Consider the following 16050-nt stretch of genomic DNA (forward strand, 5'->3'; position numbering starts at 1 on the left):
GTAGTGCCATTACTCAATTACTTCGTCAGTGACCATAAGTGACTCCCATGGATTGTTAATCGCATTTTAGTATAAGAATTTATGTTTTTTATTTTGCAAAAGATATTTTTTAATATATTTTATATCAAATTATCTATTATTTATTATATTTTATTAAAATATTTTTATCAATAATTTTTTTTTTACATAGTTTTGTATGAACGTCCAATGTTGATAAATTTTAGATTTAATTAACTAAAATATGATTTTTTATATTAAATAATTTTAATATCACATAAAATGTTATAATTTTTGCGACTTCCCGGTACAAGGTCGTGTCAAAAATTATTTCACCAGAATTATTCATTTATTTACTATGACCACATGCTGCATTGCTAGAATGCCACGTCATCCTATCAACCCCAACTGCGCATCTTAGCTCGATCTTAGGCCATAAATGGCAACCTGCGCATGATCATACGCTAGTGTTTGATGAGATTCGACCTACAGTGTTTCTTAGCAAAGTCCTACACTTGTGTGCGTAGAAATCAAATTTCAACATGGTTCACTTCCTTTCCACCAGTACTATCCGACCCACCAGTAACAATTACTCAACCAGAAGAATCGAGTTAACTCCATGGGATCTCCGCTTCCTCACATACGGTCCTATTCAAAGGGGCCTCATCTTTCTCAAACCTACAACTTCACAGGAGCAACAACTTGAAGAAAACAATGTGATTCATCACCTACAATCCTCTCTCTCCCGCACATTGGATATATTCTATCCCCTTGCTGGGCGTCTTGCCATGATTGAAAACAGTGAAGATAACACCACCTCCTTCTTCATTGACTGCAATAACCATGGAGCCCAGTTCGTCCATGCAGCTGCAGAGGGTACTACTATGGCTGATATCCTTGAGCCTATCTATCTTCCCCAGATTGTCGATTCCTTCTTTCTTATGAACTATGTTCTGAACTGCGAGGGCATTTCCAAGCCGTTGCTGTCAGTGCAAGTAACTGAGCTTGTTGACTGCATCTTCATCGGTTGCACTCTTAACCATGCGGTTTGTGATGGAACCACATTCTGGCATTTCTTTAATACTTGGTCTGAGATTTCTCGAGGCGCTAGTGAGAAATTGCAACCGCATCCCATATTTGAACGTAGCCATTTAGACGGAATCATCAACTTTCCGGTTCATATACCAAATATCCTTGAAGAAAAGACTCAGAAGTTGGTCCCTCCTCCGCTGAAACAAAGGTATTTTCACTTTACAAAAGAAAAAATTGCTGAACTTAAAGCAAAGGCCAACAATGAAATGGGCACCGATAGGATCTCATCTCTGCAAGCACTCTTGGGTCATTTTTGGCTATCTGTGACTCGCAGTCGGTGTCTGGAGGCTGATGAAGAGGTTAAGTGCACGATTGCTATGGGTACAAGGCAAAGGATGCAGCCTCCATTGCCAAAACAGCACTTCGGGAATGCGGTGGATGCGGAGAGAGTCACAAGCACAGCAGGGGAATTGATAGAACATGGACTCGGCTGGGCGGCTTGGCTCATAAACAATGTGCTTGCTTCAAAGACGCCACATGAGGTGAGAAAGTTCTTAGATGAATGGATGAAAAATCCTAGGATGGTGAACTTCAGTGGCCCCATAATTAACACCTTGCTCTTAGGAAGCTCCCCACGGCACAACGTGTATGGTAATGACTTTGGTTGGGGAAAACCCGTGGCATTGCGAAGCGGTGCTGTGACTAAATTTGATGGGCGGTTACTTGTGTTTCCTGGTAAGGAAGAGAGTAGCATTGATTTTGAAGCTTGTTTTTTGCCTGAGACTCTAGAGGCTATGGGAGAGGATGCAGAGTTTATGGAGGCTGTGGCCACATGAACTTATAATTACTTATGGCCAACTATGGTGGCTTTACTTGGGTTAGTCCAAATTGGTTCATTCCAAGAACTGGATGCTTTTCTTAATTTTTGGTCGTCTCACTACCACCATCAATTTACTTTCTTGGGATCTTTTGCTCAACATTTTATTGTTTTGTGTTTTCATTTATTTCTTGCAGATTTCTTAACCATCATGTTTGTCAAACTTATTCAGTTCAATGGATCATTCCCTTGCACTGATGAGAACAAAGAAATTTGTTGTAGATTCTCTGTTTAGAATAATGAAAAGGTGTTTTGCCTACTTGTTCTCAATAAGGATTTCCCTTGAATATCCACCAAGAAAAATGAAGAAAAGATGCTTCGTTCATGAATATGCAACTAGTCCCAGTAACTTTTGTCACATATATGTACAATGCTTTTTGAAACAGCGAACAGATGACAACAAGATGTGCATCCCTAATTTAGCAAAACTTATTGCTTCATTAAACTGTTTTGGGCATGTCAATTTGTTAGCAGCAGCAGATCAAAGAAGAAAACTGTAGGGATAGTATAGTTTGTATAAATTTACTCTTATGTCTTTACTACATAATATATAAGAAATATATATATATATATTTTATATACGTATATAAGAATTTTTTTTTTGAGAAAATATATATGAAATAATTTGACACATTATGAAAGTGACAACACAATTTTTTTACTTTATTTTAACTTCTTTCTCTGTCTATATATTTTTATACCTATATATTTTTATATATAAAAGATGTGATTTATTAAATTGGTTAAATTGATTTATAAAAAAATTTGTGATACTGATAAATATATATATATATATATATATATATATATTAAAAAAAAATACGTAGACATCATGCAGCACAATTGAGGCGCAATAGACAAGCTTGGCATTCAACATGTGAACCCACGCTTTGTCTTGATTTGTTGATAGTGACCAGCCAATCTTGGCTAGTAAAGCTCTATTAAAGTCTTCCATTCTTAGCCTCAATCCGCCATACTCTTTTTGGTTTAAAAGGCTGCCACTCCAAGATTTTGGAGCTAAGGTGCTGCTGTTACCTAATCCCTCCCCCCTCACCTCCCCCATGTAAATTTTCTCAAACATACAATGATTGATTCATAGAAAGGTATAATAACAAGTGAGCTCATGTAAATTTTCTCAAACATGCAAGGATATGAAAGTGGGTTTTGGCATATGATTATTTAACACACAATCTCAACTCCCAATAGTATGAATCTGTTGGGTGCAAGTTTAGAACAATATGCCTAGGAGTAGAATTTAGTATTTACGTTGTTATTATGCTAGATATGAAAAAAACAGAGTGTTAAGAACATATTTTATGTAATTGGCTAATCTTTTGACAAAACGTATTTTACTTGTATTTTGGTAGATCTATGATGTTTTTAATACTTTAATGAATATGTTATTCAAGTCTAGTATCAAAGCCATAAAGACTGGACCAAAAAACAAGTGAAAAAAAATTGTTCACTAAAGCTGGACAAATAACTCGACACCTACGGACAGATAGCTTAACAGCTGCTCGACAGATAACTATCTATCGAGGTTTAATGAGGCTCGACAGATACTGTCTATTGAGGTATCTATCGAGATTACGAAAATTTAGATTTCCAGATTTGATTTTCGGGCTCATGCTTATGCATTTGTGTAGAGTTTCTTTTCTCACAACCCTAGACATATATAAGACTTATTTTAGAGGCCGTCACATAAAAGAATACAAGGAAAATATATGCAAAAGGTAGCCGAAGCCTTATTCTCTAAAAAAAAAGCTACTGCGTCTTTGCCTTTGAGTTTTGTAACCAAGTGCTTGTTGATCTTAATTGTTGATGAAGTGAAAAACTTTGCAGCCAACATTCTTCTTTCTCAAGTTAGTGAGTGAGTCAAGTACTGAGATTCGTGCAAAGGAGTGAGTCACGTACTAAGATCCGTGCATCAAAAGAGTGGCGTTCATATATTGAAAAGTTCAGAGGTTCTAAAGCGATAGAAGGTTTCTGCTGTGAGTTCATCTACGGGGATTGTAGAGTATAGGAATAAATGTTTTGTACTAGATCTGAAGCTTCTCTTTACTATAGTGAATTGCTTTTCGGGAAGGTTTCCCCCCCTAGGTTTTTTACTGTGAAACTGGTTGGTTTCATTGGTTTTCTAAGGTCATCATATCTTGTTTTATTTACTTTTCCGTTGCATTATTTGTGACATGATATTGATGTTTTTTTTTTTAACAAGTTTTATTCATAATAAATCGAATTAACAACTTGGGTTTAAAACTTGTTAATTCTATCAACCGTACTCTAAATTTCCCAACACAGAGTATTGCTGAAACTCAATTTCATTGCAATTTTTATTTCTTTTTTAGATGTTCCAACTTCATTTACAGCTCACATCTATATATAGATGTGTTACGAGTTTAGGATGACCACAAACTTCAAGAATACTACAAAAGTTTGCTTCATTTCTCTTTAATTGACACTTGTCAATGAGGTGTCTACTTGCATGCTTGCTTGGTGCTGGATTCTTCATTTGTTGACACTTAGATTTTAGTTGCTTCTTTCTTTGCCACATAGGGAGCCACTTATCAATTACAAATTTCATTTTAACAGAATCAAGGAAAACTATATTCTACAAGGCTACCCATATAGTAAATCTGTCACGCCCCAAACCCCAAAGGGTTCAAAGCGTGAGAAAGACATCTCAAGTACCTGTAAATTTTTACTTTTGACAATTCAATCCACATAAATCCTATCAAGTATCAACATCAAGAATTATCTTAATAATTCCATTGAATATACTCTCAAAGTAAGTCAGAGCTATAAGCATTAATTACAAAGACCATTGGCCACAAAAGAATAGATGTCTGAATAATAATTACATATCAACAGCTTGTCCCATCAGTGGGAAATATAGTCACAACCACTATAATATACAAAAGAATGAGTCAAGCCTATTCTAAAATGTACATCGTCAAATAACTTCATTACAAAAGTTCAGTCTCCATCAGTAGTTAGTCTAACTACTATTAGCCACCAAAAGCTGTCTCAAAATATTGTTGCCTACTCTGAAAAGTTTATAAAAATAATGGGATGAGACAGGGCACATTAAGTAGCATAATTAATGGCGGTGGGGGAAATGCAAGTTTCATCTTCAATAATAATAATATGACAAGAATGGTTAAATAATGAATAATCAAATTTCTCTACGTAACTACCTTGAAGCAATATACTATAATCTGTGAGTACTAACAATATAAATTCCAAAGCCATAATATCTAATATAAGATAAATTATCACAATAATATACCACACTACCACATAGATCGGTCAGGGGATTCACCCATTCACAATTGACATGATATTGTCCTCTCTGGTATGTAGACTCTTGGCCCCATGGACAGCAGCCTCACCCATACCCTCAAGGTTTTTCTCTCCCCCCATGGGCAGCAGAGAGAGCGCGTCAAATAGGATCTCTTTTGTATGTGGTCTTTTGTCCCCATGAACAACAGCCTCACCCACATACAATCAAGGAACCTCTTCCCCCCATGGACAGCAGGGAAGAACACGTCATCCAAAATGAAAGGGCACTGACCTAGATTTGATTTCGTTATCACAAAAACTACGAAAACCAAATCGGGTGATCATCGGGAAATCACACATGGCATGGTGTTAAAACTACATGATACTCACAAGTTACATTACTTTGAAACACATAGTTTATATCCAAGTAATTTCAGAAAAAAAAAAAAAAAAAAAAACCTTAAAAATCTACTTCCACAAAGTTTGTAAGGTTTTTCAACTTCATTCTTCCCAAGAAGATTTTCTATCAATTTCTCAAGTACTAAGACAAGATAAGCATCTTTAAATTTTCTATTATACCATAGAATCCATAATTTCCTTATCAAAGATTAAATAAAAGTTGCTTATTTTTCCATATCAACAATTCATGCTTTTTCCCAAATGTAATACCAAATATGATGCATTTTTATATATAATAATATGTAATAGGGTCACAACACGACAATTTTAAGAAAACATATATCCATATATAATTTTTCAAAATGTGTTTGACCCAAAAACATCGTTTGTGAAATATGGTAATTTTCCAAAAATATCCCATTAAGAAGCTACTTACCTCACAACCACAAAAGCCTAACTCTCCAAGCTCCAAGGAGATTAGCTAGAACCTAAACAATATCAAGTAAACCTATCACAATAAGTATAAAACTTGAAATTGTATCTAACCAAAATTTAGGATTTGCCAAATAAACACTTAATTAGGCAAGCCTACTATTTAACCTCATCAAAGATAATATATACAATTCCCAAGGTTTCTCAACAAATTTATTCACAAAGTATCAACTCCAATTTATAAAGTTAACCCATTTCATAATATTTCCAACATTATGACTAGTTTTCATAAGATTTACACTACATCATTAAAAGACCCATGAAAGCAAAAATCAACATATCCTCCAAGACAAGAAATTTAGAATTTCACTAACTCCAAATAAACCGAATGACAATGGCAAAATTAAATTTACCAACCATCATACATTATATCTTAAAACCCCTAAATTTTTCCACCATACATAAACCTTGAATAGCCATTTTAACACAAATATATATATATATATATATATATATATATATATATATATATATATATATACCCACTCATCAAAAATTCCACCAATACAAAACCCATACATAAAAACACATAAATATTACTTCTAATGCACATAAATCACATGGGTATCATTATCAAAGCTTAGATAAAAATATCCTCAAGCAAAAGTGTAAAATCCACCAAAAGATTAGAAATTTTTACCTCAAATAAAATGATGAAGATGCTTATGGGTTCCTAAGAATTTTTCCAGTGATCTTGCCGGAAAAATGATGGTGAGATGGTGTGTTTTGAAGAGGAGGCCGGCAGGTGAGTTGAGAAATGAGTGTGTTTAAGTGAAGAGAAAAGATATAAAAATGAAAGAGAGAAAGAAAGGTGAGAGCCGGCCAAAAGAGAGAAGAAATAAGAGAAAAATGAGTGGTGGAGAATGATGGATAGTGGGGTTAGGTGGGGCACGTGGGAGGGGCTTAAAATCTGACCTTAGCATTTTTTTTTCTGACTAATAGGGACGTTACAAAATCAATGAAGCACCATAATGCTTATATAGTTGAGATTCACACCATCGTCATTATCTAAACAAACCAAAGTTTCTGAACTATTTTATCACACTATATCCACTTCTCTAACTACCTCGAAATTCCAGTACTTGGAGACTTTTAACCATGAATTTAGAACCTATCAAAAGGGTGGGGAAAAAACAGAAAAAACAGAAAAGAAAAGATCTATGCCTCAAGACAAAATGCAGCAGGGTGATATTCAAAGTATTTAGAACAGAAAATTATATGTGCTGAATTCACTAATTGAACCTATAGTCTCATGATATCAAGTGAAGTGATAATACTTAGGAAAATGATGCAACAAAAATCAATGTAAAATGGATTTATTTATTTATTTTTTTAAAGGCTATTTTCCAGGATGGTACCTCAATCAACCAATTCAAATCAATTGAACCTTAAAACTCATAACATTGAGCAGTATGAATAAAGAATGTGCTTGAGTAAACCAAAATAGAGATCCAAAGAGCAAATTGATCCGACTGGCCAATAAGGTATCTCCCCAATCAATCCACAATGAACTAATTGAACCCCAAATCTCAGAACATATAGGAAATCAATCAAAACTTGCCTATGCTAAACCCGCCTCTTGTACCAAATCCCAAAATGCAAATTCATTAAAATTAAGACTGTATTAGGACTATCAAAATCTTCAAGTTGTTATACTTGCCCAGGGGCTCCTAGGCCAATCTATATCATATCAATGACATTCAAGTTTTTAAATCAAGTAATTGTACTGTAAAAAAAAAAAAAAAAAAAAAAAAGCATCAACTTTTAGATGAATCTTCAAGTTTTTCAGTTGGTTTAACCACCGATAACCTGTACCCACACACACATTAGGTTATTTACAATCTCAATCATTGATGGGCAATATCGACCTTTCAGACTTACACAAGCCACTACTAGGGACCTAACATATGCCATTGCTTTTCTAAAAAATGAAGTGTGTGTGTTTAGCAGTTAGTTTGTTTCTAAAAAATAAAAATAAAATTTGAACAGTAGCAATAAATAGATTCATTTACCAAAAAAAAAACACTAAATTAATTTAACTTTAATTATTACTTCTAAGCAGCCAATCATTCTACTGCATCGAAATATTTGCAAGCAAATACAACTAAGGAAAACTTCCTAACATCCAAAAACAATGAAACTTTCCAATATCTATGTAGGGAATCACTCCCCTGTCAAGGAGCCTACTTTTTTTCTCTTTGTGATTTCTTTAGACTTTGTAAGACATACCGTTCTAGCTGTCTAACTTACAATATCAGAGGAATGGGCAATTCTTAAGTAGTCTCGGAACAGTGCAGTAGGACTACCTAAGTTGTTTTCTTCTATATATTAGTAAAGATGAAAATGTATTTGAAAATCCACCAGCCAGAGAGCATACTTTCCTTCTGCAAACCCAATTCAATCCAAGTCTTTGAAGCTTGCTGTAAGGACTTGAATGAGAGTAATTTAGGAAGCCTCCATATTGTCAATGATATAAAAAATTATATCCCTTACTTCTCCATCAGAATCCCAAGTTCAAATCATTGGAAAATTCCTTTCCGTCCGACAAACTCTCCATCATTGTAATTATCAAATTTTCACCATTATTGTTCCCATTCAATGGATAGAAGGCCCCTTTCAATTAATTAAGGTCCTTAACTCCTTCTACCCACATAACGACTACCATCAGCCTAAGTAAAAAACCTGTCCCCTTTCGGAACCCCATTTTCCCATTCCTTGATATAATTGTTTTCGTTTGCCCAAATCAAATCCCACACCCCGAAATCAAACTATTCTTCGATTCCCCAATGAACTCGTTACCATTATTCCAATTGTAACACCCATGCCCATCTTGCACGTTCCGTTTCCATAACCCAACATATAAGTTTCCGTTCACGTAATGCTTCTCTCCATGCCCGTGTTTTCAATCGGTGCTCCATGACCCATGATATGTATCCTCGTCAGCTTCGATGAAAATACCAAACCCTTCCATTCGACCTAACTTGAACATTCCCTAATAGGTAGATTCAGATGGCCAGGAGAATTTGCTATTACCGTATGCTTTCCCTCTACGCCACTCGCCTTCGTACATGCACCCATCTGTCCACAAGTACTTCCTAATCCATGCAGAAAGTTTTCCGTTACACTCCCGATGTATAGATCGCCGTTCGGGAGTAGATTCTTCCCTGCAGTTAAGGATGGTGAGGTAGTTAGGTTCGTTGGTGTAACCTTTGCTGTAGTACTGGCTTGATAGAAATGGTTGACATCGTTTATGCTTGTGACTAAGACGGTATCTGATTTGTATGGAGGAGACCTGGTTGGTAAGAAGATTGAATCTATGGAATTAGATAATTGTGGAGGCGTTTGGTTAGATTCTTCTGACTCAGTGTCAAATATAGTTGGTGGGAAAAGCTATGCAATGGAAAGATTTGTTGTTGGTGGTGGTGAGAATAAGACGCGAAAAAATGAGGAGGGTATGGTAAGGGAAAGATGAAAGAATCTTGAAACTGCTTCATCGGATTCTAAACTAGGATCAGTGCTAGAGTTGTAAGGTGGGAAGAGTGATGCAACGGAAATGAAATGTGACGACTCTACTAGTGATTCACTTCTTTCAAATTCTACAACCAAAAATCACACAGAAGAAAACAATGAATCGCAATCACATGGTAATAGTAAGTTACTGAAATTTTCTTGTCTAAGAACTCGAAATTCTTTGAAACTTTACCTGGATCAACTTGGTTCTACTGCATACCGATGTTGGAGATCGACATATCGGAATTGGGAGAGCGATAAGAGAGAAGAATTGCGTATCAAAATGTGACTTTACCTTTTGAGAAAACTGACCAATAAGGTATCTCCCCAATCAATCCACAATGAACTAATTGAACCCCCAATCTCAGAACAAAAAGGAAATCAATCAAAACTTGTCTATGCTAAACCTGCCTCTTCTACCAAATCCCAAAATGCAAATTCTTTAAAATTAAGACTGTATTAGGACTATCAAAATCTTCAAGTTGTTATACTTGACCTGTGGCTCCTAGGCCAATCTGCATCATATCAATGACATTCAAGTTTTTAAATCAAGTAATTGTATCGTAAAAAAAAAAGAAAAAGAAGAAGAAGAAGAAGAAGAAGTATCAACTTTTAGCTTAATTTTCAAGTTGTTTAGTCGATTTAACCACCGATAACCTGTACCCACACACACATTATGTTACTTACAATCTCAATCATTGATGGGCGATCTCGACCTTTCAGATTTACACAAGCCATTGCTAGGGACCCAACATATGCCACTGCCTTTCTAAAAAAATGAAGTTTGTGTGTTTAGCAGTTAGTTTGTTTCTAAAAAAATAAAAAAATAAAATTTGAACAGTAGCAATAAATAGATTAATTTACCAAAAAAATAAAACACAAAATCAATTTAACTATAATTATTACTCCTAACCAACCAATCACTCTACTGCACCAAAATATGTGCAAACAAATACAGCTAAGGAAAAGCCTCTTAACATCCAAAAACAATGGAACTTTCCAATATCCCTATGTAGGGAATCACTCCCTTGTCATGGAACCTACTTTTTTTTTTTTTTTTTTTTTTTTTTTTTTTTTTTTTTTTTTTTTTTTTTCTCTTTGTGATTTCTTTAGACTTTGTAATAAATACCATTCTAGTTGTCTAACTTACAGTATCAGAGGAATGGGCAATTCTTAAGTAGTCTCGGAACAGTGCTCTAGGACTACCTAAGTTTTTTTCTTCTATATACTAGTAAGGATGAAAATGTATTGATTGTGCTGTTGCCTAAAAGGAGTAGAAAATCCACTAGCTAGAGAGCATACTTTCCTATTTGCAAACCCAGTTCAATTCAAGTCTTCGAAGCTTACTGTAAGGACTTGAATGAGAGTAATTTAGGAAGCCTCCACATTGTCAATGATATAACAAATTATATCCCCTGCTTCTCCATTAGATTCCCAAGTTCAAATCCTCATAAAATTCCTCTCCGTCCGACAAACTCTCCATCATTGTAATTATCAAATTTTCACCATAACTGTTCCCATTCCATGGATAGAAGAAGGCCCCTTTCATTTAAGTAAAGTCCTTATTCCATCTACCCACATAGCAACGACCATTAGCCCAAGTAAAATCCCTATCCCCTTTCAGAACCCCGTTTTCCCATTCCCTGTTATAATTGTTTCCATTTGCCCAAATCAAAACCCCACGCTCCCAAATCACACCGTTCTTCCATTCCCCTTTGAACTCGTTACCATTATTCCAAATGTAACACCCATGCCCATCTTGCACGTTCCGTTTCCATAACCTAACATATAAGTCTCTGTTCACATAACGCTTCTCTCCATGCCCGTGTTTTCGATCAGCGCTCCATGACCCATGATATGTATCCTTGTCGGCTCCGATGAAAATACCAAACCCTTCCATCCGACCCAACTTGAACATGCCCTCATAGGTCGATCCAGATGACCAGGAGAATTTGACTTTACTGTATTCTTTCCCTCTACGCTACTCACCTTCGTACATGCACCCGTTTGTCCACAAGTACTTCCCCAATCCATGCAGCAAGTTTTCCGTTACACTCCTCATATATAGATCGCCGTTCGGGAGTAGATTCTCCCCTGCAGTTAAGGATGGTGAGGTAGTTAGGTTCGTTGGTGTAACCCTGGCTGTAGTACCGGCTTGATAGAAATGGTTGACATTGTTTATGCTTGTGACTAAGATGGTATCTGATCTGTATGGTGGAGACCTAACTGATGGGAAGATTGAATCTATGGAATTAGATAATCGCGGAGGCATTTGGTTAGATTCTTCTGACTCGGTGTCAGATATAGTTGGTGGGAAAAGTGATGCAATGGAAAGATTTGTTGTTGGTGGTTGTGAGAATAAGACGCGAGAAAATGATGAGTGTATGGAAAGGGAAAGATGAGAGAATCTTGAAGCTACTTTGTCGGATTCTGAACTAGCATCAGTGTCAGAGTTGTAAGGTTGGAAGAGTGATGCAATGGAAATGGAATGTGACAACTCTACTAGTGATTCACTTCTTTCAAATTCTGCAACCAAAAATCACACAAAAGAAAAAACAATAAATTGCAATTACATGGTAGTATTAAGTTACTGAAATTTTCTTGTCTAAGAACTCGAAATTCTTTGAAACTTTACCTGGATCAACTTGGTTCTGCCGCATACCAATTTTGGAGATAGACATATCTGAATTGGGAGAGAGATAAGAGAGAAAGAATTACGTATCAAAATGGTGTGTTTGGAAGGAATTCAGCTAAGATACTGTGTTTAAGAAAAAGGATGAGGAGGAAATTTCCACTGCGCTGAAGAGGTTTTTGTGTAGTGACAAAGTGCAATTGATAGCTTTATTTGAGAGTCGAAAAGCGACTTTACCTTTGTTTACTTGCGCACAGCATTCACATCTCGCTACGCGGTGTCAATTGCTGTACACTGTACAGTAGGGCCTTACTTCAATTGGTTTGTTCAGCTTTTACCATAGATTGACTCAAATGGCTTGGGATTTTCGAAATTCTTTGAAACTTTACCTGGATCAACTTGGTTCTGCCGCATACCGATGTTGGAGATTGACATAGCTAAATTGGGAGAGAGAGAGAAAGAGAATTGCGTATCAACATGGTGTGCTTAAAGAAAAGATTGACAAGGAAATTTCCCCTGCGTTGAAGAGGTTTTTTCCTAGCGACAAAGTACGTTTGATAGCTTTATTTGTGAGTCAAAAAGCGAGCGACTAGGCCTTTATTTACTTGCCGACAGAATTCACTTCTCACTACGCGGTCTCAATTGCTGTACACTGTACAGTAGGGCCATACATCAATTGGGTTGTTCAGTTTTTACCATAGATCGACTCTAATGGCTTGGGAATTTCGATTGCTATTTTGAGTGTGGTAATGCTGAAGCTTTTTAGAGCCTTACAGCAAGGATGTTCTGCCTTTGTGCTCCGTTTGGCCATCTCATAGAGAAAACTCACTATCTGGTTCAAGGAATCCGACTTAGTCAATTTGTACAAGTGGTTAATGTAGCTTTGGCGGCTGATGTAACTGTTTGTTAAGAAAGTTATCCATAAATTTCTTACTTTATATCAAAAAGCATTCCCACATTTTCCATTTTCTAATGAGTTTCTGCAATTTCTTATTTGCCACCAACTTTGGGCAGCTCTTGGAGAGTCATCTGGACTTTGGGTTTGTGCAAACAAGGTACTGTTGAAAAGCTTATAAGATTATATTTATTACAGTACAAAATTTGCATCAATCAGATGTATAAATCAAAATTATTGATTAGGTAGAATTAACTAAACTAAAGTGCAGATGTTTAATTGTTCAAACTGAAAATACAAGGATCAAATTGACACTCACTTCAAAGTCGTGGGTGACATTTGTATAAACCCCTTTATTTTAATAGGGGTAAACCTCACAAATTGGCTACGGGAATGCTAAAGAGGCTATAGCTTGTGTTCTATATATGGTCAATTGGTCTCTAATATCTAATTCCAAATTAACAGATGATCCATTCAATACTACAAATATGTTCCCCTCCCTGACTAGAAGGATTGGGCATATGATATCCACCTTCTTATTGCTATATAATTTTTTTCTTTTTCTTTTTTTGAGAGGGCTTCAAAGCTAGATAACAGTTCCATTAAGGTCTGACAAGATAGGTAAACAATATCATTAGTGTCTTAGAGCAATCTGGCATTGTAATTTCCTTTGTGACTGATATCCTGAGTCCTACAATTTAAACTTTCCTAAAGTAATGAATAACATGATCATCCTACAAATACCAACAAGCAAACAACAGAGAATTGGCTTGACTAATAAAGCTTATATGCAAAATTGGAATAGCAACAATAAATAGATTTAGCTATAACCATTATTCCTAAGTAGCCATTCACACTCTTACACTGAAATATTCGCAAAAAAACACAGCCTAAAAAATGCTGCATAACATCCAACAACAATTATAGATCCTTTAATATTTCATGTATTTATCTATTTTTAAAATACAGATTGTGGTGAAAAATTTTGTATAACTGTGAATAAATTTCAGCCGCGGAAGCATAACCACACAAAAGCACAAAGATTTACGTGAAAACCCTTTCTTCTTGAAGGGAAAAACCACGAGACAAACTTCGAATAATTTCACTATATTATCCTTTGTTTTAGTTCCAACCGAGAACCGACAAAGCTTCATCACAATCGGCCAAAGACAAGTGCCATCATAGACTGTATAATACACAAACTAACTTAGCTTTATTAAAAAGCTGGCAACAACGGTCCCACCACAGATCGAAAATACACAACCCAACACTCAAGAAACCATTGTTTGAACCCATTGTTTCTTTAAAAAAAAAAAAAAAAAACACAGGAACGCACAACAACCAAATAAAAAATTTGGAACATCATTATTCTCTCTTTAAATAAATTTGGAATATTATTTATATTTTTTTTAATTTACCTTCAAAATTAATTATAACTTAACCCCACCACCTTATTCTATAAAATAAATATTATTATTTAACTATTGAATTACATTTGTTTGTAATCTTAGGGTGAGTTTGGTTGAACTTTTTGAAAAAGTACATAATGAAAAAGTTGAATTTTTAAAAAGTGCATAATGAAAAAGTGATTTTTCAAAAAGCTGAGTGTTTGGTAAAAACTGTTAAAAAGTGTTTTTTGAAAAAGCTGAGTGTTTGGCTAGCACTTATAAAAGTGGCAGTTTGAGAGGTAAATTACTAAAAAGGACAATGTCTATATAAGGGAGTTTATTTCATACTTAAATCAATATTGTGAAATTATTATTTCTCAACAATATTAGCTAATAATAACCTACCACTTAATATTTATTGTGAAAGTATTGTGAAAATATTGTAATAATTGATACTAATTTTAATTTGAACGTATTATTACAATTTTTTTTCTCTTTCTAAAAAAATTATTTTTTTCTCACCAATATTAGGTAATAATAACTTACCACTTAAGATTTATTGTGAAAATATTGTGATAAAAAATTGATACTGATTTTAATTTGAGCGTACTATTAAAATTATTTTTTTCTCTTTCTATAAAAATTATTTTTTTCTCACCAATATTAGCTAATAATTACTTACCACTTAAGATTTATTGTGAAATTATTGTGATAAAAAAATGATACTTATTTTAATTTGAGCGTACTATTAAAATTATTTTTTTCTCTTTCTATAAAAATTATTTTTTTCTCACCAATATTAGCTAATAATAACTTACCACTTAAAATTTATTGTAAAAATATTGTGATAAAAATTGATACTGATTTTAATTTGAACGTACTATTAAAATGATTTTTTTCTCTTTCTATAAAAATTATTTTTTCTCACCAATATTAGCTAATAATAACTTACCACTTAAGATTTATTGTGAAAATATTGTGATAAAAATTAATACTGATTTTAATTTGAATGTACTATTAAAATTATTTTTTTCTTTTTCTTAAAAAATTATTTTTTTCTCTCCAATATTAAAATTTATTGTAAAAATATTGTGATAGTATTTTTTTTTTCTTTTTTTTTTTTTCATTTTTCTTTCCCTCTTTTTTTCTCCTCCACACATGTACTGCACCACATCTTTTTTCCTTTTTTTTCTTTTTTTTTTTCCCACTCTTTTTTTCTCCTCCACCCACGCATTACACTTTTCCTTTTTTCCTTCTTTACTCTCTTCTTCCTAGCCATTTCCTCCGGCCACTTCGTCCTTACTCAAGAAACCCTTGTGTGGGATGGCCAATTACTCATCCGTTGTCAAGAAATCATCCGTCCACAGAACTCCATTTGAAAGATTTGGGTATATTCTGATATTTTTTTGTTTTGCATTTTGAGGAATCCTATTTTGCAAGGGATTGATTTTTTTTTTTTTTTCCCTTAGCTAATTTGGGAATTTGTTATAAATTTTTGTGTGTTTGGGTTTGGATAGTTGTTATTATTATTTTTTTTCCTTAGCTG

General features: G+C 34.5%; 1 protein-coding gene and 2 long non-coding RNA genes across 3 annotated transcripts; 1 reads left to right on the top strand and 2 right to left on the bottom strand.

Moving 5' to 3' along the window:
- The first annotated feature begins 454 nt into the window (after nucleotides 1-454).
- LOC142617765 (putative acetyltransferase At3g50280) lies at nucleotides 455-2091 on the top strand. The gene has a single exon (XM_075790721.1). The coding sequence runs from the start codon at nucleotides 540-542 to the stop codon at nucleotides 1863-1865; it is 1326 nt and encodes a 441-aa protein (XP_075646836.1). The 5' UTR covers nucleotides 455-539; the 3' UTR covers nucleotides 1866-2091.
- Nucleotides 2092-4709: 2618 nt separating this feature from the next.
- On the bottom strand, nucleotides 4710-6927 carry LOC142614690 (uncharacterized). The gene is made up of 3 exons (XR_012840499.1): nucleotides 6720-6927; nucleotides 6024-6075; nucleotides 4710-4953 (listed from the first exon to the last, which is right to left on the bottom strand). It is a non-coding gene; the product is annotated as an uncharacterized LOC142614690 (long non-coding RNA).
- A 2345-nt stretch (nucleotides 6928-9272) lies between these two features.
- On the bottom strand, nucleotides 9273-12374 carry LOC142617821 (uncharacterized). The gene is made up of 3 exons (XR_012841057.1): nucleotides 12225-12374; nucleotides 10277-10358; nucleotides 9273-10104 (listed from the first exon to the last, which is right to left on the bottom strand). It is a non-coding gene; the product is annotated as an uncharacterized LOC142617821 (long non-coding RNA).
- Between the last annotated feature and the right edge of the window lie 3676 nt (nucleotides 12375-16050).

This window comes from Castanea sativa, chromosome 11 (assembly GCF_040712315.1).
Source record: "Castanea sativa cultivar Marrone di Chiusa Pesio chromosome 11, ASM4071231v1".
Classification (NCBI taxonomy): Eukaryota; Viridiplantae; Streptophyta; class Magnoliopsida; order Fagales; family Fagaceae; genus Castanea; species Castanea sativa.